General features: G+C 38.9%; 1 protein-coding gene across 3 annotated transcripts in view; it reads right to left on the reverse strand.

The window, feature by feature from the left end:
- Positions 1 to 5,778: 5,778 nt before the first annotated feature.
- Positions 5,779 to 21,591, reverse strand: part of FOCAD (focadhesin) — a 96,590-nt gene continuing 80,777 nt past the window's right edge. For 2 of the 3 annotated variants that reach the window (XM_048291083.1, XM_048291082.1), the window contains 15 exons: positions 21,431 to 21,550; positions 20,419 to 20,541; positions 19,508 to 19,585; positions 19,059 to 19,130; positions 18,789 to 18,891; positions 17,587 to 17,667; positions 16,403 to 16,531; positions 15,296 to 15,411; positions 13,786 to 14,046; positions 13,072 to 13,161; positions 11,414 to 11,591; positions 9,921 to 10,018; positions 8,810 to 9,061; positions 7,555 to 7,630; positions 5,779 to 6,222 (listed from right to left, as the gene is read on the reverse strand). In XM_048291083.1, coding sequence (XP_048147040.1) covers positions 6,149 to 6,222; positions 7,555 to 7,630; positions 8,810 to 9,061; positions 9,921 to 10,018; positions 11,414 to 11,591; positions 13,072 to 13,161; positions 13,786 to 14,046; positions 15,296 to 15,411; positions 16,403 to 16,531; positions 17,587 to 17,667; positions 18,789 to 18,891; positions 19,059 to 19,130; positions 19,508 to 19,585; positions 20,419 to 20,541; positions 21,431 to 21,550 — 1,851 coding nt within the window. In that variant the 3' untranslated portion in view covers positions 5,779 to 6,148. Of the gene's footprint in view, positions 6,223 to 7,554; positions 7,631 to 8,809; positions 9,062 to 9,920; positions 10,019 to 11,413; positions 11,592 to 13,071; positions 13,162 to 13,785; positions 14,047 to 15,295; positions 15,412 to 16,402; positions 16,532 to 17,586; positions 17,668 to 18,788; positions 18,892 to 19,058; positions 19,131 to 19,507; positions 19,586 to 20,418; positions 20,542 to 21,430; positions 21,551 to 21,591 lie in introns of those variants that run through there. The other variant, XM_048291084.1, reaches the window with a different exon arrangement.

Below are 21,591 nucleotides of genomic sequence, written 5' to 3' on the forward strand. Positions count from 1 at the left end.
ATGTAGTCAGGTCAAATATATGTTGTTCTTCAAAGGGAACTGAATGACTATCAAAAGCCATGTGCAAAATTCTAGCCATTTTACACAATTGTATTTGCTCCTCATACTTCTGTAGGATAATGTGTGAGAATGCAACTAGAACACAGGCTTTTCAAAGGCTGGGAATGAGGAATACAAACAGCTATACCCAGTGGACTGTACAGGCAAAAATAGCCAAATAATTCCTTAGAGGCTGGCAGGAGCTTTTCTGATGTTTCATCCGTATTGATTTTCACCTACATTTCAATTCAAGCCTGTGGGGGAGAAAAGTGAGGGTATTTTTTTTTTTTTTAGCTGACTGAAAACTGTGGGAAGGGAGGCAAGGTAATAGGAGTAGGAGAGATGATAATATTTAAAGGGAAAGTAAACACTATTACACTATGAAGAGGCTTTTGCCTGTATGACTTTTTAAACCATGCGGCCTAAGACGTTATGTAAGGAAACAGTGAAGCTAAATTAATTTGTTACGAAAGGTCACCTCCTAGAATTTTTATTTATTTAATACATTTGGCAGACAATGCCTGCAGACTGTTGTGACCACGGAGCATTTGCAGACCATAAGCAACAATATCACACAATAGAATAGTTTAGCATCAACCTGGGATTATTTCTTTTCAAAGCACTGCAAACAGAAATTTGGAACTTAGTAGATAAATGGGAGTACTTTGGGCTTCTGTCTGACCCAAACTGATTCGAGTATGAACATTGTGAAGAAACATATAGAGCAGCTGAGTAAGATGACTGTTTTGAAGACAGCCAGAGTAAGTCCACATCAAACCTATATAACTTGCTAAAGTTGAAACATGAACATTTTTCCCCTGGAAATTCAATCTAACATGTTTGTCACCAAGCTGCCTGGAGTTAACCCTATAGGAGAAAACATGACATATGATATTGTACTGGGTTTACATGTTAAGGCTTTGGCAATGGAGAAGGTGCAGGAACAGCTTCCACAAGAAGCCATAGGCTTCCCCTGTGTCAGAAACAGCTGGTTCCAACCAGTTCCAAAACTGAGGTGCCGCAGCACACTGCTGAGCCAAACAGCAAAGACAATGGCATGGCATCTCTCTGAAAACTTAAGAAAAGCTAAGAAATGTCATGCAGCAGCTGTGAGAAAGAAGAGTAAGAACAATGTAAGAGAAACAGCTCTGTAGACACCAAGGTCAGTGGAGAAGAAGAGCTACTTTAGGCACTGCAGCAGATTCCCCTGTGGGCCATGGTGGATCAGCTTGTCCCTCTGCAACCCATGGAGAAAAACACACCAGACAAGATATCCACATGGCAGCCTGTGGAGGGTCCCAGGCTGGAGCAGGTGGCTGTGCCCTGAGGGAAGCTGCAGGCCGTGGAGAGCCCACACAAGCAAAGTAGGAACTGTGGCCCATTAGGGACCCACACTGAAGCAGCTTTTTCCTAATGGACTGTACCCCATGGAAAGGATCTATGCTAGACCAGTGCTTGAAAAGCTGCAGCTTGTGAGAAGAAACCATGAAGGACTGTATCCCATGGGAGGGACCCCAGGCTGGACCAGGGCAACAGTATGAAGGAAAACAAGCAGCAGAGATTAAGGTTTATCAACTAAGTGCAACCCTCATGCCCTACCCACCTTGTACTACCTGGGGAGGAAGGAGGTAGAACATGCAGGAATGAAGGAGTAAAGTGAGCCTATGAAGAAGGGAGTGGGGGGAGGTGATTTTAGTTTTGCCTTTTTTCTTTCCATCCTATACTATTTTTAATTGGCAATAAATTTTTCTTCCACAAGTTGAATCTGTTTTTGTGACAGAGAATGGTAAATGATCACTGTGTCTTTATCTTGACCCATGAACTTTCTCATCCTATTTTCTCCCTGTCCTGTTGAGGAGGAGGGAGAATGAATGTCCTGTTGAGAAGATGGGGCTGAACAGACATCTGGAAGCCAGCTGAGGTCAAACCTATATCAGATTAAGCCATGTTTATTGTTTTATCCTAAAAAAAAAGTTATGTCTTGAGTCTTATAGCTGGCTAAAAGGCTGGAATAGGAAAAGGATTCTTTAAAATTCACTATGGAGAGGACCCCCAAACCTAAACTGCATGAAAAAGGCAGGAAGTTCATGACAGACTTCCTCACCTCCTTCTGGTAGACTGGTAACTTGGGGCAGGCAGTTGGGAGATTGAGGCAGTCAGCCTTCCATGTGTGACCATAACAGGCCACTGTAACTTCAGCTCCAATACCTCACCTAAGTTCCTGGAAAAGCTCAGGACTGGGCAGGCAAAAAAGTGTTTAAGACAATGGCTTTTATGACAGTGAGTTGTACTTCAATGATTGTAGCCTGTTAGGAAGGGATAGGATCCACTTGTCTAAGAACACCAAGAGAAGCTCTGGCAGCAGACTGGCCAATTTGGTGAGATGGGCTTTAAACTGAAGGACTCAGTGGGTGGGGTCCAAAGTGGCAATGCTCATGCCATTGCTTCCTCCTGGGGAGTGGGCCATGCCAACCAGGGCAATGTTGGCTGCCTCAAGATGAGAGTCCTAGGCCTAACCACATCAAGGGTGTGTGTGGCTATGGGGAACCCTCTTACACCCCTCCTAGGGAGCCTGGATGCTCCACTGCCTCCCTGAAGTGCCTGTACACAAATGCACAGAGCATGGGGAATAAACAGGAACTGGAAATCTCTGTGTGGTCACAGAGCCATAATCCCACTGCAATTATAGAGACATGGTGGGATAGCTCACCACTGGAATGTTGTCATGGATTCCTGTGTACTTTTAGAAAGGCCAGGTCAGCAAGGTGAGGTGGTGGAGTTGGTCTTTACATGAAAGAGCATCAAGCTCTGCCCAGGGAGAGACAATGAGTTGAGAGCTAAAATGAGTGACACTGTTGTGGGCGTTTACTACAGACCACCTGATCAGGACAAGGAAGTTGTTGAGGCTTACTATGGGCAGCTGGAAGTAGCCTTGAGATCCCCTGGTTCTCCTCTGGATGTTCAACAACCCTGTATTTGCTGGAGGTCCAACGTGGCTTGGCAGACACAGTCCAGGAAGTTCCTGCAGATACTGGAAGATAATTTCTTAGTGCAAGTGGTGGGGGAGCCAATGAGGAAAGGTGTGTTGCCCTCCAGAGGTCCCTTCCCACTCCAACAATTCAGTGATTCTGTGAATTTAAATCTTGGTATCTTGAGATACCAGCACCCCCAGATCTCTCTACGCAGGGCTGCTCTCCAGCCACTCATTGACCCGTTTAGACTTGTATCAGGCACTACTCTGTACCAGATGCAGAATCCATGATTTTAACTTGTTAAATTTCAAGCCATTAATCATAGCCAAATACTCCAGCCTATCCACATCTTTCTGCAAGGCCTCTTGTCCCTCAACAGTCAAGAGCAAGTTTCAAATTTGGTATTACCAGCAAATGTACTAATGGTGCATTCAACTCATGCCTCCTGATCATGGATAAATACATCGAATCCTGAGGAACACTGCTGGTGACTGTCAGCCCCACACACTACAACTCTGAGCTCTGTCCTTTCACCAGTTCTTTCGTTCTTTAACCAGTGCACCATGAACCCATTCATCTCACCGTTGAACAGTCTGTTCAGACAGATGTTGTAAGGGACAGTATCAAAAGCCCCACACGGTGGGTGACTGTATCACAGAAGAGTATCAGATGAGTTACGCAGGGCTTTCCCTCTGTGAGCTCGTGTTGACTGTACTTGATGGTTGTACTGTTCTTTAAATGCCTTTCAATAGTACCAGTATGATCTCTGTAAATTTTCCCCAGTAATGAGGTTAGACTAACAGGCCTGTAGTTCCATGTGTCTCACTCAGAGGCTTTCAACCACATTATCCCTAACTGCAAGCAATGTACAGTGAAACCTCTGCCTTAAAATGAAACTCCTTTGGCATGCCTGCCTTGCCTATCCCTCTCGAACAGCCTGCAGCCCTGCATGCCAGCACTCCGGTCATGGGACTCATTCTACAAAGTCGCACTAATCCAAATGATATCATAGCTCTGGGAGCTGACGAAGGCTTCCAGTTCATCCCGTTTATTTCTTGTATCGTGTGTTGGTGTAGAAGCATTTCAGATATTCTCCTAAATTCTCAGTGCTGTCTGCAGCTCTGTTAGCATTGCCACCCTCAAGCCATGCTATGCCATCCCTTGGCTTACATTTTCTACTACACATCAGTAGGAATTCAGTTAATTCAGATGTTTATATATTGCTCTGCTATGCAAACTGAAACACAGCAAGGAGGCATCACACAGCAAGTCCCTTTAAAAAAGACAAAATTTCATCTGAATTAAAATGCTAATACACATGCAAACTGAGATGATTAAAGATGTAAGTTAGTTTGAAACAGTACATTAGAGATGGCACCATTAAAATTTGACATATTTGGCTTTGTTAGAAGTTACTTAGAAGTGCACATAAATGAAAATGTCATGAACTGAGATACTGACTCGGTGACAAGGACTTTCAGTGAATCCTTCTGCACATTCACCTTTAGATAGTTTTCTCAGTATAGAGTTGCATATGCAACAAAAAATTACCACTAATTACCCACTATTTTGGAAAGGCAAACAAGTACTGCATTAATCCTCCACACACCCCATCAGGGAAGAAATGCCCAATTGTTGTGTGAAGCTCACTGCCTTCACAAAGTACCCTTATGGGATGAGAAAATCCTACAAAGAGTCATGGAATCATAGACTATTCTGAGTTGCAAGGAAGCCACAAGGATCATCGAAGTCCAGCTCCTGGACCTGCACAGGACAATCCTGAGTCACACCATGTGCCCTGAGAGCAGTGTCCAAATGCTTCTTGAACTCTGTCAAGTTTTCTGCTGTGACCATTGCCCTGGGGAGCCTGTTCACCTGTCCAACCACCCTCTGGGGGAAGAACCTTTTTCTAATATCCAACCTAAACGTCCCCTGACACAGCTTCAGGCCATTCCCTCGGGTCCTGTTGCTGGTCACCACAGAGAAGAGATCAGTGCTTGCCCTTCCTCTTCCCCTCACAAGGAAATTGTAGACTGCAATGAGGTCTGTTCTCTGTCTCCTCCAGGGAAAAGTGACCGACAAGTCTGACAAGAATTTCTTTTACAGAGGAAATGTTATCAGTCCTGAAAAGAAGATAATTCCTCCAATAGGGTGTGTCTTCTAGATGTATGGCAATATCATTTCCTTCAACCTGATAAAAAATCAACAATGCTCTTACCAGTACTGTTTTGAAAGACACTAGGGAACAGTGCCCAAACAATTATATTCAGTTAATTTTTGTCTACTTCAGCAAGGAGGATTGCTAAATATAAAAGCTCTTTTAAGATCTGTCTTGGCAAGATTGCAAAGTGGAAAAATTCTCTATTCTTTTAGAAAGATAAAAGTATTAAATAAGGAAAATAGCAGGGGCTAATCTATTTAAGATGATAAATGTGGAAAAGAGTTGCTGTATTGTCCCTTTTCCCTAGAGGCAGAGAAAAACTCCCGTTATGTGCAAAGAAGTGTAAAGGAGACAAAAACAGAAGTGGAAAGAAAATTGCAGCTGTCCTGGAGCTGCAGATACAAGTCATCAGGATCATTGACTCATTTCAGCGATCTTTATAAAGCCATTGCAAAATTGACATGCATGCCACCCCTTTCAGAAACCCTGCTCACACTACATAGTGATAATGTGTTGTCACTACTGCACAGGAACATTGTGTTATTGCTAAAATAATGCTCATTCAAAGTCTGTTACACTAAAACATACTTCAGTAAATATGCTATATCCAAACAAATTTTACTAGTTTATTTTATTTTCAGCCATTCCTTCAAAGTTTCCACGAATTAAAGAAATATCTCACTGCAGCTTTTGAGGTTCCCAGATGTCACTGAAACAACTCAATTGAAACTGAATGTATATTTCTCATTTAGATTCAGCACATTTGCAAAACAGTAACACATCAGTTAGAGATAAAATACTGTTTTACATCTTAGGAATATCTGTGATAAGGCAAAAGGGTAAAAAAACCCCCAAATCCAATTACAAACTTTGTGATAGGAAACCTCTTTGAAATACAGCTTCTTGATGCCTGAGTAATAATATTATGTTTTCAAGTATGGACAGTTTTCTTCATTGGATAAGGTACGGTGTGCAGCTACCACCCATAAGCTTTAGTCCACACAGCTTTCTTCTTGAACTCTGCAAGAGATCTCAAGGCCAGAAGTGTAACTGTGAAGACAGGGACAAATTACATTAAGTTGTGCAGTCCAAAGGAAAGGATGTGAGAGTATTCTTCCCAGTAATTTTACTAACACATATAGGTTTAGTTCTCCTTTTACTGACTCTTTTCATAACTCTTTCACTTGTGGTGATGTACCCAGCCCTTCCTCTGCTTTGTGGCATGTCTCCTACTGAAATCATATCACATCATCTTCTAATTAGTCTATCACTTAGGCATACAGATACTGCAGAAAGTTGAAATTCAATGAGCCCAGACATAGAAGGCAGTGAGAACAACAGAAGCACAAAATCTTAATTCCTCTGCATAATTCACTGATAGGAAATGCAACTCACTGATTCCTTAACTCAGTTTGAAAGGATCATGCTTTTAGACAAAATCCCGTAACCAAACTAGTCACAGTCTAGTTATTCAGATGGAACTTTAACGTTCTAGTATGTAAAAAGAAAAAAAAATGGAAAAGCTCAAGGGGAACAGTGATTTACCTCCATCAGGGAATACTCAGAATATACTGTGAATATCAGAACTCTCTGTTACACAGAGAACGTTCTACAACAGCCCTTAGCATTGCTTCTGGTGGAGATTAGCAGACACTACAGGGGAATTTATCAGAGTGTGACTAAAGACTGCAGACCTCAAAACAAGGCTAATTATCCTAATAATGCAAATAACTTATAAATGGATTTCAAGAAGCGTTGTTTAGGTCCAACAAATCAGGTGGTCCAAAGGAAGTGCACAAGTGCACTTACTTCACTTGAGAATATTTGTGGTGTCCTCTTAAAACGACTTGCACAGATCCTGCATATGTAAGTAAGCAATGGGATATATGCTGGGACTACAACTCCTACCATAATTCAACATACTGTCTACTTTCCAACTTTCTTTTCATATATATTTTCAGCAACCCTCATTTCTCTTTCCTTTTTTATCAGACCACTTTACTGGGCTGTCCTAGTCCACCTCCTATCCCTTCCACACAGTGCAGTCTTCAGTTGCACCTAAGTTATGCAATTTGTATTTTGGTACTGGAGGATTTCCCAACAGTATGTTGCATTTTATTTTTAAGGCTAACTTCAAAAACAACAGAGAGATCTATCAATGAAATAAGCTTGTACACTAGATGTACCTCTACGTCCTTTGGGCCCTAAGTGCTATATCATAAGCATCTGCAGATGAGACAACAAATAAAGGTGTTACAGACAAGAATGTCAACTTACCTGTGAAAGTGTCCTCAAAGACAAAATCTCACTCCTTACAACAACTGTATTTTGATCTGTACTGACAGTTATGGAAAAATGAGGACCCAATTAAAAATACATTACCTTTCAGTAGGTCCATGGAAGATTTTGATAATGCTTCCTTAGGACATTCCATCATATTGATCAGCCAGTCAATAAACTGAAGATTGAAATATGAAGAAAAATCTGAATTAAAAGAGCCCTTGTATCAGAACACGACAAACTCTTTTCAGTTTGACAGACAACATTTGATTTCTGCTAAATTCAGTTATCTAATCAGAGGCAATGGCCAGAGAAGCTTCTGCCCAAAGTAAACAAAACACCCTAGAGTACATCTCCCTGTCAGCACAATTCTTCCCACAGCTGGATCTGAAACTCCCTTTGTTCCTTCTCATTATCTCAGCAATAATTCTTTGCAAGAAGGCGGCACACTAAATAGCTTCCCTCCATCTTGCCTGTTCATACCTTTAACCTATTAATATAATTCTTTCTTATCAGTCTCTTGTCCAAATGTTTTACTGCAAATCCTTCAGAACTCTTATTGCCTTTGTTCCTCTTTTGACCTCCCTCATTTTTTGTTATTTTTTTCTGGCAGTGCAGGGTGCCTGGATGACAATATGGTATTTCAAACTCATAAGGATGATTTTCAGGGCAAGGCCTCACATTCTTCCTTAAAACCTAATTAGGCACTTGCGTACTAACAGCTCACCCCTACATTCCTTCCACATTCTGAATTCTGATTTCAGTGGTAACTCTGAGCACACGAGCATGCTCAGAGAAACTAGTTCTCAACAGATTCCAGTTTGCACAAAACAGCCAACTATTAATCTACAGATTAATAGCAGTACTTCCACATATAACAATTACATGCAATGCACAGTAGGTTAGTCAAATTAGGCAATTTTCCACATTTATTTTCAACTCATACTTCAAAATAAATGACACACATTACAAGCTGTACGGAAGATCTTTGATTGCTCTGAATTTACAGTGTGGTGTGTCCAACTGCAGAGGATCTTTCTTTCAGTTTTTAAAACACTGACTTGCTACTAGCAGCTCCCAACTCTTCTCCCAGTTGTACTTTCTTAAGAGTTTGACTCCCAGCTTTGGAATTTGTGGGTTTTTTGCAACTTTCCAATTTTACTTGAGAAACTACTTTCATATCTGATTAAAAATAAAGTGACACCACAACTGAGATGCAGTAAAATATAGAGGAGATAACTGCTCTACCAAAGTATAGCCCCAAGTAGTCAGCTTGGGTCTTATAGACCCAAGTTGACTACTAAAAATGGGGCACTTTCTGACTCCTGTAAAGTGCTTACCACTACATGCAAATTACCTTCTGTGTTTGTTCTTTCCACGGTTCTTTAGCCAGCAAAAGGGAAAGGCTGCTTGGAAGGAGAGTGAGAGTTTCTTGCACAGCAAATTTGTCAGTCAGGTGCTCGCCAATGTGTTCCTCAGGTAAGTCTGGTAACGCCATGTGGTGTTTCCACAGTGACCAGTCAGCACTGAGGCCAAGAAGTAATGGTGCGCCATGGTCAGCCCAGACCACCACAGAAGCTGCAAACAGCCACAGGAGGAAGTCTGTGCACTAAACGAGAAAAAGGCAAAAATGCACATTAAATGAATAATGCAGAAGGAGAAAAACTCCACCAAAAAACCAAACAAAAAAACTCATCCAAAAAAGAAACCTATCAAAAACCCAAGACCAAAATCCAGATGGCGACTTGCTCTTAAAAACAAACATCTAAAAATTCAGCTCAAACTCGAAATGCAAGAACTAAAAATTCTTAATATCCTTCTGTGCTTTGAAGCAGCATAAGCCTCTTTCTAAATTCAAACTGAAATGTCTACTAAGGAAAGTAAAATCACACTCTTCTAAAATAATCTTTTAGATTAAAGCTGATCCACAATTCATTTAAAATGGGGAAATAACTTTTTCACAGCAACCTGACTATTGAGGGAAATCAGAGATGGTCACCCTTATGGTGCTATAAATGGTTGGGAAACATTGCAGCAGTGTAATTGATGCCTTTCTGATCTAAGCAGCAGCTTATTTTATGTCCTCAAACAGAAGACCTAAACAGCTGAACAACATTATTTCTCTAAAACTGTCCAAGCCCTCTCAGAGCCAGCAGCTACACAGTTCTGACCTGCCCAGACAGCTCCACGAGTGAATTCAAAATTTCCTTCAATTGTTCTAAATACAGTAAATTTGAAGAAATTATTTCCTTTAGTTGCTTTAAGGTTCTATCATAACTTAAATATAAAGGTTATTTTAAAGTAAAGAGTTTTAAATACACATTCATTCACAAAAATTGTTAAGATTTTCTCTGTGGAGGTAAGATCACAATCTTCTAAAATATAAAAAATATTTATTACTAAGGAAAAAAGTGAAATATATCAGAACCTCCTTCTTTTCTTGCTGCAAATTATTTTCACAGCATTACCTCTTTCAGATCAACATTTTGTACGGGTGTTGACTTGTATGCTACATTTCTGATGTAGCCCATCAGATCTAATAGCCAGTCCATTCTTTTCAGAACTCCTGGAAAAAAATAAGAACACTGACTCATGTAAAACACTAGAATGTACTTCTTTTTATTAAAAAGCAAGCACAGGAGATCACTATGGCAAGAAAGTAAAAACTGCAGAAGAACAAAGATCACCAACACCACTATCACATTTGATTAATTCTGCCACTGACTGAGAACATACAGGCTCTTAACAGAACAGAAACTTTGCTTATAATGCAGGCAACACATTGAACACACAGAAGAAATAAAAGCTGAGTGAGAATTATTTCACCTAATGGCAGCCTGCAGGACCCACTAACCAAGTCTGCACATAAGACTGCTACAGAATACTAAAGCCTCCCTCTGTGTACTGTGTGGAGTACTGTGAAAATGGTCCTAGAGTATTGAGAGGGTCAGTAAAATACGGTCAAGGCAAATAAACTCAGCCCTCAACTCATCTCAAGGATGGAAGACATTTCATTGATTCAGGTTCTGCTGTCCATAATCTGTTCTATCTCCTACAAACTAATAACGATGTTCACCACCGAGACCACGTTACTTCACACATTACTGTTTTCATGTAATCTTTACAAGTGTCCTTTTTCATGCCGTCTCCTCTTTTACCCAAAGAACTCTTACTTCACTCAATTAAAACTCACTACTCTTTGAAGTTCTTCAAACACAGCTGGCAGCTAAGGCATCTGGCAATATAATGCTTTGAAGTTGTTCAGTGAACACAGGCAGACAAAGACCCTTCTGCCATGAAAATGAGACCTCATTCTTGCCTCTTTCTGTTCTTCTTTCTTCCTTCCTTATCTTCCCGTGTGATTCTCCTACTTCTCTTGCATCAGGCCCTATGCTCTATCAGACCCATAGCTGAGCCAGCCCAAATCATTAACCTACCAGATGACTATCTGGTCTACTTATGAAGAGGAAAAAAGGGAAATTTATTTCCTATGTTAAATCAGTGCAAGGAGTTCAGGAAAGGAAGTTATCTCCCTAGTTCAGCCAGTCTCATGGGAACATCCCCCCACCTTCTGTGTCACATACCAGTAAGTCAGATTTTAGGTCAGAAGGTTAGCAGAGTTGCACTATTAGAAGTCTCTGATGTACTATGTACATTTGTAACACTACCCTAAAAAGAGGGGAAGACAGATCTAGTTAAAACTCTGGTCTGTAAACCACCTTGATGAGACAAATAACTTATAGCTGGACCACAGAAAAATAAGTAACTGGAGAAAAACATAAAAGCAATGTGTGATAAAAGTATTTGAATAATACGAGAATTCTGGAGACAGTAGTTTCTAATGTGGAAAAATTAGGAAACACTTAGATTAAACCATCTTAAAATTATTTTAAAAGAATCAGTGTAGATTCATAAATACCTGTTGATTGCATTGTTGATTTTTCTTTAAACCTTATCTTACCTGTATTTTCATGTCTCACAATACGAGCATGATAGAAACTATGCAAGAGCATCCATAAAATATTTTCTTTCTGGTGATATCCAGCCACAGTATCAATCATGGCACTCAAGTTCATCAGAGACAATCTGCCTTGAGAAACTAAATACACTTTCACGAACATGGCCTTCTCTATATTGTTCTGCAAATGCAACAAAAAACATGTTAAATTGAAATGTACATTTCTTGTGGGAACAGTAAATTTTGCATTTCTCTTTTTAAAAAATGTAAAAAACTCTTTGAATAACTATTAGGCTCAGTTTTCCTCAAGACATATTAAACAGAAGACTGTCCATATTACTTGACCTTTACACTGTTCAAAATAGTTCAGCGAAATGTAACTCAGTACAGCTTGTTTTCATACTGCTTTAAATTTTACATTCCCCTTTGAAATGGAATGAACCAGCTTGACAGTTCTGGAGACTGAAGTCTTCTTGCAAGACAGATACAGTGTAGTGACAAAAAGAGGTTTTCTTAAATAATGTTTTCCAGTGTGAAATTAGAACTAAAAAATATAAGGAAATGACAGTTCAGCTTCCACAACCTATTTGAATGCTTAATTCTCTACTGAGTCTGATAGCAAACAGAACAGGGAGCTTTACGTCACAGATGTTTGTTTTTAAAAGCTTGATCTGAAAACATCAAGCTCTTCTACACAAGTCATTTCCTTAGCATTTCAGCTGCTAAGAATTCCACTGCTAATTGATTCCACTGGTGAGCTACAAGATGAAAGTTTTTTTATTCCATTATCATCCTCAGTCATCTTGTCCACCAGGAAACATTCTGAGTGTGAATGTAAATATAGAACAACACAAAGTCAAGAAAGAAAGGTTTTTCAGTCAATTATTTTACGTTTTTAACAGGAGCACAGATCCACCAGTTCAAGGATAGCTAGTCACCAGGATGCATTTACAGTCCAATTTCAAGCAGGTGGTTATATGAACCAAAGAGGACTATGGTCTGCTGTTTGCACCATTGGTCTGGGCTTTAGAAGATATAATGCCACTCTGCTTCACGCCATTCCTGTTCTGCTAACAGAAGGAACTTCACAGAATCAGTTAGGTTGGAAAAAACCTCTGAGATCATCAAGTCCAACCTGTGATTGAACACTACTATGTCAACTAGACCATGGCACTGAGTGCCACATCCAGTCTTTACTTAAACACCTCCAGGGACAGTGTCTCCACCACCTCCCTGGGCAGCCCCCATTCCAATGTCTAATCACCCTTTCGGTGAAGAACTTCTTCCTAATGTCCAGCCTAAACCTCTCAAGGCGCAACTTAAGACTCTGCCCTCTCGTCCTGTCTGGGACTGGTTGGTTGCCTAGGAGAAGAGGCCAACCACCTGACCAAGTTACTTAAGACTCTCCAGTTTAAAGCTCCCAGGTGAAACCATGAGAAATTCAGTTGCTTTGAGAAAGTTTGGGATATGGATTCTTACCACTTCTGCTTCTCTCTGCTGCCTGCAGATTAAATCCAGAACATTCTTACCTACATGTCAGATAAAACAATTAAATGCTCCCTGCTCCCAATGAGCTAAAACAGTCTGGTGACAATAAAAATGAAAAGGTTGCTTGTTTCACATGATTTGGTGATAAAAGACCAGAGCTAAAATGTAATTACCTTGGAGATCTGGACAATGCGATCGATCTCTGAATCAGCCATTTCTGAGATACATCTTGCTACATTGATATACATCTCCAGTTCAACTCTCTGGAAACAGAAAAGTAAATGCATGTCTAAATGTCTATTTCCAGCTTTCATCATCAAAATTGGTGAGTTTAGGAACTTGTTCATGATAATGATGAATAATTAATCTATCCTCTGGCCTCACTTTACTTAATCTATTTTAGAAATTCTGTATTTGCTGGGGAATTTATATGTACTTCAATCTATAAGAATAATGTTATTTGAACACTTTCAAAGAGTTTGTTTTATTTTTATCAGAAAAGTGCCTTTCCTTGGAGGTATTTTCTGTAGCTAAACAGTTTCTTTAAATCACTGTGAGAAGCTGAATCCTCTGTGGGGAAAAAAGGCGCCTTCTCACTGTTCACCTCTTCTCTTTCAATTACATTTATTTCAGTACTAATACTGTACTTTCCCACTACCGAATCATTTATGAGGGAGGAGTGTACTTTAGATAGGTTTCACAATGTCATATTCTAAAATAACCAAAAGTAACTTAAATTGAAATTATGCCGCTATTTTAACCATTATCTTAAAAACTGTATATCTAATTCATGTTTTGAATCTGATGCATCAGTGCAAAAAGATGGGACTTACCATCATTAAAAATATCTAGCTACAGTGTTCATACACCTCATACTTACTCCTTACCTGAACCTCATTTGGAAGAAGCTCATATATTTTCTCCACAGCCCGACACAAAAAGCTCCAGCAAAACTGGGCAGGGTTGGGAAGTTTCATTGCCTGGATGAGCCCCTGTAGAACACACTGGCAAATTTCTGGGCTTTTTGTGCGCTTCTTCACTTCAAATTGTTGTATCAGAAACACTTCTGTAAAAGACTGCAGTTTGTCTTCTGCAACATGTTGCATCCACAGGGACAGGGACATGAAGAGGTATTTCTGAGTTTTCATCTGAAAAGGAAAAATTTTTGCTGTTTCAAATTCTAGTTCTTCACTGACCTTGAACTACTGTTGGATAAAACTATAAAAGAAGTGGCTCAAACACCACTTATAAAAGCACTGAAAGTCATAAATATTTCTCAGTTCTTTCCTTTTTCCCTTTTTTGATGAATTGCTTGAATTAAAAAGAGTTAATTCAAACATGTCAATATTATGTTTTCATTAAAAATTGAAGAACTTACTTTCAGTGAACCCTAAACATCACATCTCTGTACGGACAGAGCAATTTTATTACATGGTACCCACTGCATTCCTACATAAAGCATACAGACTGTCTAGACAGTCAAGGACAGAAGTATGGTAGCCATAGCATCATTAATGTTGCTAGCTGTGAAGAAGAATTAATAACCTGTACGAAATGCAGAGTTACATACTCTGTGGCTCACCTCATTTTTGTGACCTCAAATTCCCACTGCAGCTGGAAAAGTGGTAGTCAGAAATAAAATCTTTTTTTTGGTACCTTACAAATTATGTATCTTAAAATTGCCGGCAAATGTTTGCATATCTAAGACTAATGAATTAAAAACAAAACCACTCCATTAAGAGATCACAGAAACCATTAATTTTCTGAGAATTGTCAAAGAATCTGCTCCTGAACTTGTATAAAATGACCGAAATGTGCAGTCAAGTGTTCTGTGGGATTCAGGGAGTTTTACATACTGTACCATGGAATCCACATTTTAATTCCAGAAGAACAGAACAGCAATGAAGGATAAGCCCAAATTTGATTATGCTGTAGGCTAGTCTGCTGGGTATCTACAAAATTAAGGCAAGATTTTCAAGACATAACTTTTTTTACTAGTTAGCTAGATCAAGAGACTTTGCTAGAAAAAGTAGGTAAGCTTTTGGACAGATTAGAGTGGACCTTTTTTTTGAGACTATCAGCTGGTATAATAAAAGATAATTTTTCTCCCTACATGTGATGCCTTATGTCTGCAGGTTATCAGAGCTATAGCATGAAATTAGAGAGAGGAAAAAGGTCTTAAGCAGTAAAGTAAAATAAGTGTAGCAGGTCTTAAGTCTGCTTTGAATTTCAAGGCCCCAGAATAACCTTTCTCTCACTATAAATGCTCCCTAAATGGTATTTCTGATGAATTCTGAACCCAGTAATCCTTTTCTGGTGAGACACCCTAAACATTGTCACTGAGGAATATTATATGAAAGAGGCACTGAGCTCCCACAAGTTTTCTGACATACGTACACTGAGACTGTAGATAAGGGGAGGTGCCACCCACATCCCCAAAAGCATTGCTGCATTTTGAGATGACTGGGCCTGCGTCACAGCCAGCTGAAGGCAGAGATTTTTTACCTCATCACCTAAAACAGAAAAAAACAAACTAAATTATAAAGAAATTATTTTCCCTTTAAATTTGTCCTCAACTCATAAAATAAAGGAGGGTTAATGTTCTACTAGAGCACTACATTACAACTTATTTTTCTAAAAACACTACTTAAAGCTTTTAACACGTACATGTTAGAAGACTCCTCTTCCCATTCAGGCATTTTCAGCAAGAAATCTCAGCATTTGTTCAAGTTATTTCAATTCACTCAGGAACAAAATTGTGGGAATGCTAAGAAAAGTAAAAATTAAAAAAAACCCCTCCTTGCCAAATAAAGGTAAGATTTAATCCACAGAAGGAAAAATGAGTCAATATTCCTGGACTAAGATGCTAAAACCAGCCACAAAACAAACATACTGTTTCCTCTGCAAATCCCCTGATTTACAAAAGTAAGACACCTAAGTGAAAAGCAGGAATAAAAAAATCCTGCAGACATTTAACAAGTTTCAGGTCTTCACAAGAACTGCAGACCTCAGTACAGGAAATTTTTTCCATTATTTTGAAAATTATCACCCAGTGTAATTTAGTAGAAAGTGTACTTCAAACTAGTGATAGCTAGATGAACAGTCAAATAGCTCAAATATGTGAAAAAGCTGCACACAGCCTCTGATATGGGCACTGGACCAAGCATTTACCAGGTACTGAAAACAGGATACAATTAGTTGAGTTTCATGATGGGCTCTTATGTAAATAGTTCAAATGAAATATTCAGGCCACTTTCACCAACATTTTAGGGAACTCCTCAGTTTTGATCTTCTTTAGTTTTTCTTCAGTTAAAACAATGTCCACATGGTGATCACAACTATATACTTGCAAATACTAAAAAGTCAGTCTTGAAAGCATAATAAAACTTTAACCACTGCACTAACTTCAAGTCCTGAAGAGGGCTCCAAAGTTTGTGAAAGCTGCATTAGTAAAGAACTCTTGTGACGAATACAAAAGTCTTAATGGGAAACTATTACTCTTACCGAAGTCCAGCCTCATCAAAGGAGAAAGAATGGATGCCCAGTTTACAGGTGGATACTGATGGCTTTCTCCAACTAACGCAATGGGTGCCAGTGCTACTTTCACCAGCTCAGCTGGGACAGATTCAGGGCCTACAACAGAAGATTTAGTCAGACACACATATTTGGCTGAACAGCTCAGCAAAAAATAGCTAACACTGTACTGTAGTTCAAGCTGTCGTAAAGAACTGGGAAGTGTTATAAAATCACTGTTACTTCCTTCTGCATCTGAAAATTAGCCATCTCATTTATAATCAACAGTCACATTTTTAATCTCTTATCAAAAATGGCTTTTTGTTACTAATAAATAGAAACTTTCTGGTCCTTTGTTCTTGAGTCAACTTACAAGTTAATTACAGATATTCCGCACTTAGTAAGGTAGTATTTTTGCATTTCTTGGGAGAACAGCACAGTTTTCTGACACTGCTTTCCTTCCTCACCTTGTAGGTGCAGGCCAAAAGAACAGTCAGGCAAGTGCTAATGCTAACCTTTGCTACATACTGTGTTACATTAACATAAGTTAACTCAGTCCTCCTGGGATCAAAACATGGCCATTTTTACCTCCAATTTAAGCAAAACTTGCTTTATAGACAGCTGTGAGCTCACTTAGCTCCACATAGGAGTAATCCTCTCTCTCTATCTTCCTTAAGACTTTACTCCAAGACACCTATCGTTTATCAGGCTTCCTCATGTAAGACCATACTTTATTCAGGCTTCTTTGTATCTATCACAGCAGTAATCTGTTAGAATACCACTCTGTTACAGAGAATCTTAACCTAGCATCACTAAAATAAGGGGCAGCATAAAGTCAGTCTGATGATGGAATATGAACTGACCATACAAGCTAACACTTAAAGTGATTTGACTTTCATTCTTACAGGGAAGAAACATTATCTCACCAAGAGAGAGGGAAGGGGAAAGGGTTTTAAAAGTCAGAAATTTGGTGGAGAAAACTAAAGTACTAACTACACAATACTACCTTATCTTTTTGAGAGTAATTAAATTTTTATTTTAAATACCTCACATTAGTGAAGGCCAAATTAGTACTTAGAAAAGTTCCCCTAGCAAATAAAAGCAAGTCTTTAGGGACACCTTTTACAGCCATAACAAATTTCCCAGAGGAATACTGTAGTTTGATCTTTTCTTACCTTTCTTTCCGCTTTCAATGACAAAGTCAATGGCTGCTCTGATAAAGCTGTTTACAGGTAAGTAGCTAAAATCTGGAGGAACTGTGAAGATAAAAAGACTGCTTATATTCTAAAACATCAGCAAAAATTATAACCTTCTGCTCCAGTGTAAATTTAAAGGCCAAAGTGAGCTGTGTTTGAGCTAACTGATACTGTAGGTGACTCAGAGTCTTTAGACCACAAGATTGATAGATATATTGGCCTTTTCACCTTTAAGGCAAGCTAAACATTTCTGGTGGTGAGAGGTGCCAGACCTGAAAAAACAAATTCACAGATCAACTGAAAAGCCAGGGATAAGAACTTCTTTAAAAATATACTGGGCACTGCAAGCTGGGCTTTGAAAGGGAGAGCTTCAAAATTTTACGAAGTTTAATACAGCAGAGACATTCCGTATCTATCTAACCTTAGGCACGCATGCATGCATGCAGGCATACATAAAATCAGAAACTTTGAGAATTTTGTTCTCAGTAACGTTCATCTACATTTTGTATTTTTGGTTCCCAGTTTAGTTCACACAAAAGTGAACAGCTTCAACTTCATTAGTTTGTGCTTATTATTGGTATTTTACTAATGATGTAATCCTGCCTTTATTTTACCAATGAAAATTGAAACAACAGTTGAAATTAGTGGTGTATCAGCTGCCCCGAAAGGGCACAGAACACTAGTTTCTTTATTTCAGCTAAACAGAGATCTCTTCTAGAAAAATACTTCTAGAAAGTCATCTTTTTCTTGTTATGGACTAATTTTTAAGTACTTATTTTTTTGTACAGTGGGAAGTGCTAAAACAAATAGTAGATCAATCAGTTCTAAAAGGCACAGAGTAGGTGTCAAATGCACGTGCCATATGAACTGTAAAACCTCTTTACAGTTTATCCTATTAAAAAATAAAGAAGCAATATACAAGTTTGACCAGAACAATTTAGAACCTTACTTTGATACTGAAAGTAAAGGCAGATGTGGGGGATCCTATTCAGTACACTGATTCCTACTTCATGTTCCAAACTTTAGGCACACGGGACCATGAGATCTCCAATTCAAAGGCTGTCATGTCACTTCATAGGTCTTCAATGTCTAACCTGTATTATCTAATGTGTCCCTTGCTGTCCTTTTAGTGATGTGCTATTTCTACATGTTCTTTAAGCAGCAGTAATAAAGCATCTTACCAGATGCCCTGTTCTGGGTAGAAGACAAACAGGACATGTGAAGACGTCCCAGAAGTCTTGTTGCATTTGTCTGAAGACCAATTTGCTCTGAGAAACTAATAATCTGTTGAGACAATAAACCACTAGTTAGACAGATTTCCCTACACTGCCTCATTCAAGCTGGATACAAATGCTATGTAGTTTCCTTCAAACAGATTTGGCTTGCTTGTGCAAGGTGTGAAGGTATGCTAGTCCATTATCCAAAGGAGGAAACAGAGGCTACCTTCTTACCTGTGTAAGGGCTCTGATCACTTCATTCAGCTTACTTTGAAAGTGTGAGGACTGAATGCTCTCAGATTTCAGCTGCCAGAGAAGAAGAAAGAAAGGTGACTTTTCTAAGAGGGAAAAAAAGAAGCAACAAACAGAGAACAAATTCTGAAAAGACAGATTACATTTTCACCGATGCCTTTCTCTGGGGAGTGGGAGAGAGAAAAGAAGAAAGCTTAAATGGCTGTTAACTTTTCCCCAGTGGCATTGCACATGGGCCATACTATGGCAAAACAGAAGAGACGCCATTTTATGGACTGCAATTCAATATTACTTGGTATGTACCCAAAATGAATTATTACAAAAATGTGATGCCCTGGTTTACAGTCATTGCTGTAGCAATGAGGAGGATGCTTGCCTTCTAGCCAAATTTCTCCATGAGATTAAGGTACCATTTGCTTGCATATTCTCACCTGTATCATGCCTCCTTCAGAGCCCACCAGTGCAACCAGGCCACTGACAGCAGCCAGACGCTCCATTGTTGGAGAACCCTGGAAGCATAATTCAGGACCAGGGAGTCAATGTGATGACACAACACTACTGTAGGACAAAATGCTTGTTTCTTCCAACTTAAAAACCATGACTACTATCACTAGTACACCTCTAATCCCAACAGCCTTTTCAGGTCAGACTCCAGCATGGTATATAATATTAATCCCTCTCTTGGTGAATGAAAGCTTTATATGGAGCTTCCTCCTCACTCCTCTAAATATGAAAACATCATGGATTGACAAATCACTTTTTTCCCTAGCACAATCTGTATTTCACAAAATATACCAGTGCAATTCAACTCAAAACCTGATAATTACCTTCAGCTGCAATCTTTATGTCTAAGTTTAGAATTTGATTAGAAACACCTAACTTTTCTAGATAAATTGAAATGATTATAACTAAGGCACTATAATAACCCTTCTTTTACTCTAGTTTTGACAAGCAGCACCTAATTTCACAAGACATTTTCACTTAAAAATCTAGACTTTATCCTTGGACAATGTTCCAAATTAGTAAAAATGTCCAAATTAAGACCTCTTTGAGATAAGCATTTCTCATAAATTATTCAGGTAGAAGAGAAACAGGGATTCTTTTCCCTTTAGCAAACAGCCCAAAGTTATACTCTTGCTTCCAAATATCAATTAAACAGCACATTCAGATAGTCGTAACTTTTTCTAGCATCACTCCTGCAGAAGCGAGGAAAATTATGTCCCTACTGTTAATTTTAAACTGCACACCACCCCTTCCCCACCCTCCTCTACCCCCACCCATGCAAAAAAATAAAACAACAGAACAAGTAAAAAACCCAGGATATGAATTCAAACTCCTTTACCTCTGCAAGCACAATTTTTATCCAGGCTGGCATTAGTCTGTTACTCAGGTCTTCAGCTTTCCCATGACCATAAGCTGACAATCCATGTACCATTGCACCTAAAGCTAAAGCAAAACTGTAGGTCTGTAAGGCGAAAAGAATTTATTAAAAAACAGATCTTACAAAGGATTCTATATTCTTTTACATATTTATTATTGAAACATTACTTAGATATTTATTATTTCCCAACAATTAGAAGTTATGTCTTTGTCTAGAATACCAGCTACTTTCTTATTTCAAGTGTTTTCTCATGTCAAGTGACATGGGACTTTCTGAGATTAAATCTTTGGAACATCGAGCCTTAGTTTCAGATTTTCATAGATATGAAGATAAAAAGCTCTAGCACAGGTAATTAGCTCTGACTTCCTATTTTTGAGATAAACATTCTGAACAGTTGATTAGTGTAATAGCAGGCTTTGATTCAAAATGGTTGCCTTGCCGGCTCCTTCATTTCCTGGCAAACATTAACCAGAAAAGAACTTGCACTAAAATACTGAGATTATTTTTGGCAATTTGAGGGGTACCCTAGGACAACAGGGATGAAACATACACCTGGAGGAAGCTGTGGCTATGGTTTTGATGCATTGTCTGGAGGCTAAGGGAAAGCAAAAATTCAGAAGAGAACAGTTGATGTATTTTCCCACCAAGAAAAAGAATTTATAGAAATATGCTGTAAAAGAAACAAAAAATGGCAGGACACAGGGACTAAAGGCACCAAATATAACAATTTCTCTTCTAAATGCAATCAAACACATACAACTTGCTTTTATTTTGCTGTCTGGTAATCACTACACACATTAATGAATAAAGTGGGAGTCTTAGTAATTGCACAGTATGCACAATACATTCAATATTAGTTAATGATGAAAGTAGATCAATATAATTGTCTTGAATTACAGTCTGGGTAAAGCACTATCCAATATTAAATAGATAAAAAGAGAACTGAAGCAAAGCCCAAATACAGAATTATTACCTGCTGATTATTTTCTGCTAAGGTCCGTAGCTTGCTCATGGCCTTTTCAGCCTCAGCTGCTTCTATGATTCCAACACTGAAAGCGGAGACACAGGAACAGGCCACAGAATAGGCAAGTACCTGAAAAAAAATTTAGTTAGTGTCTAATCAAGCTCACTGTA

This window comes from Corvus hawaiiensis, chromosome Z, assembly GCF_020740725.1.
Source record: "Corvus hawaiiensis isolate bCorHaw1 chromosome Z, bCorHaw1.pri.cur, whole genome shotgun sequence".
Classification (NCBI taxonomy): Eukaryota; Metazoa; Chordata; class Aves; order Passeriformes; family Corvidae; genus Corvus; species Corvus hawaiiensis.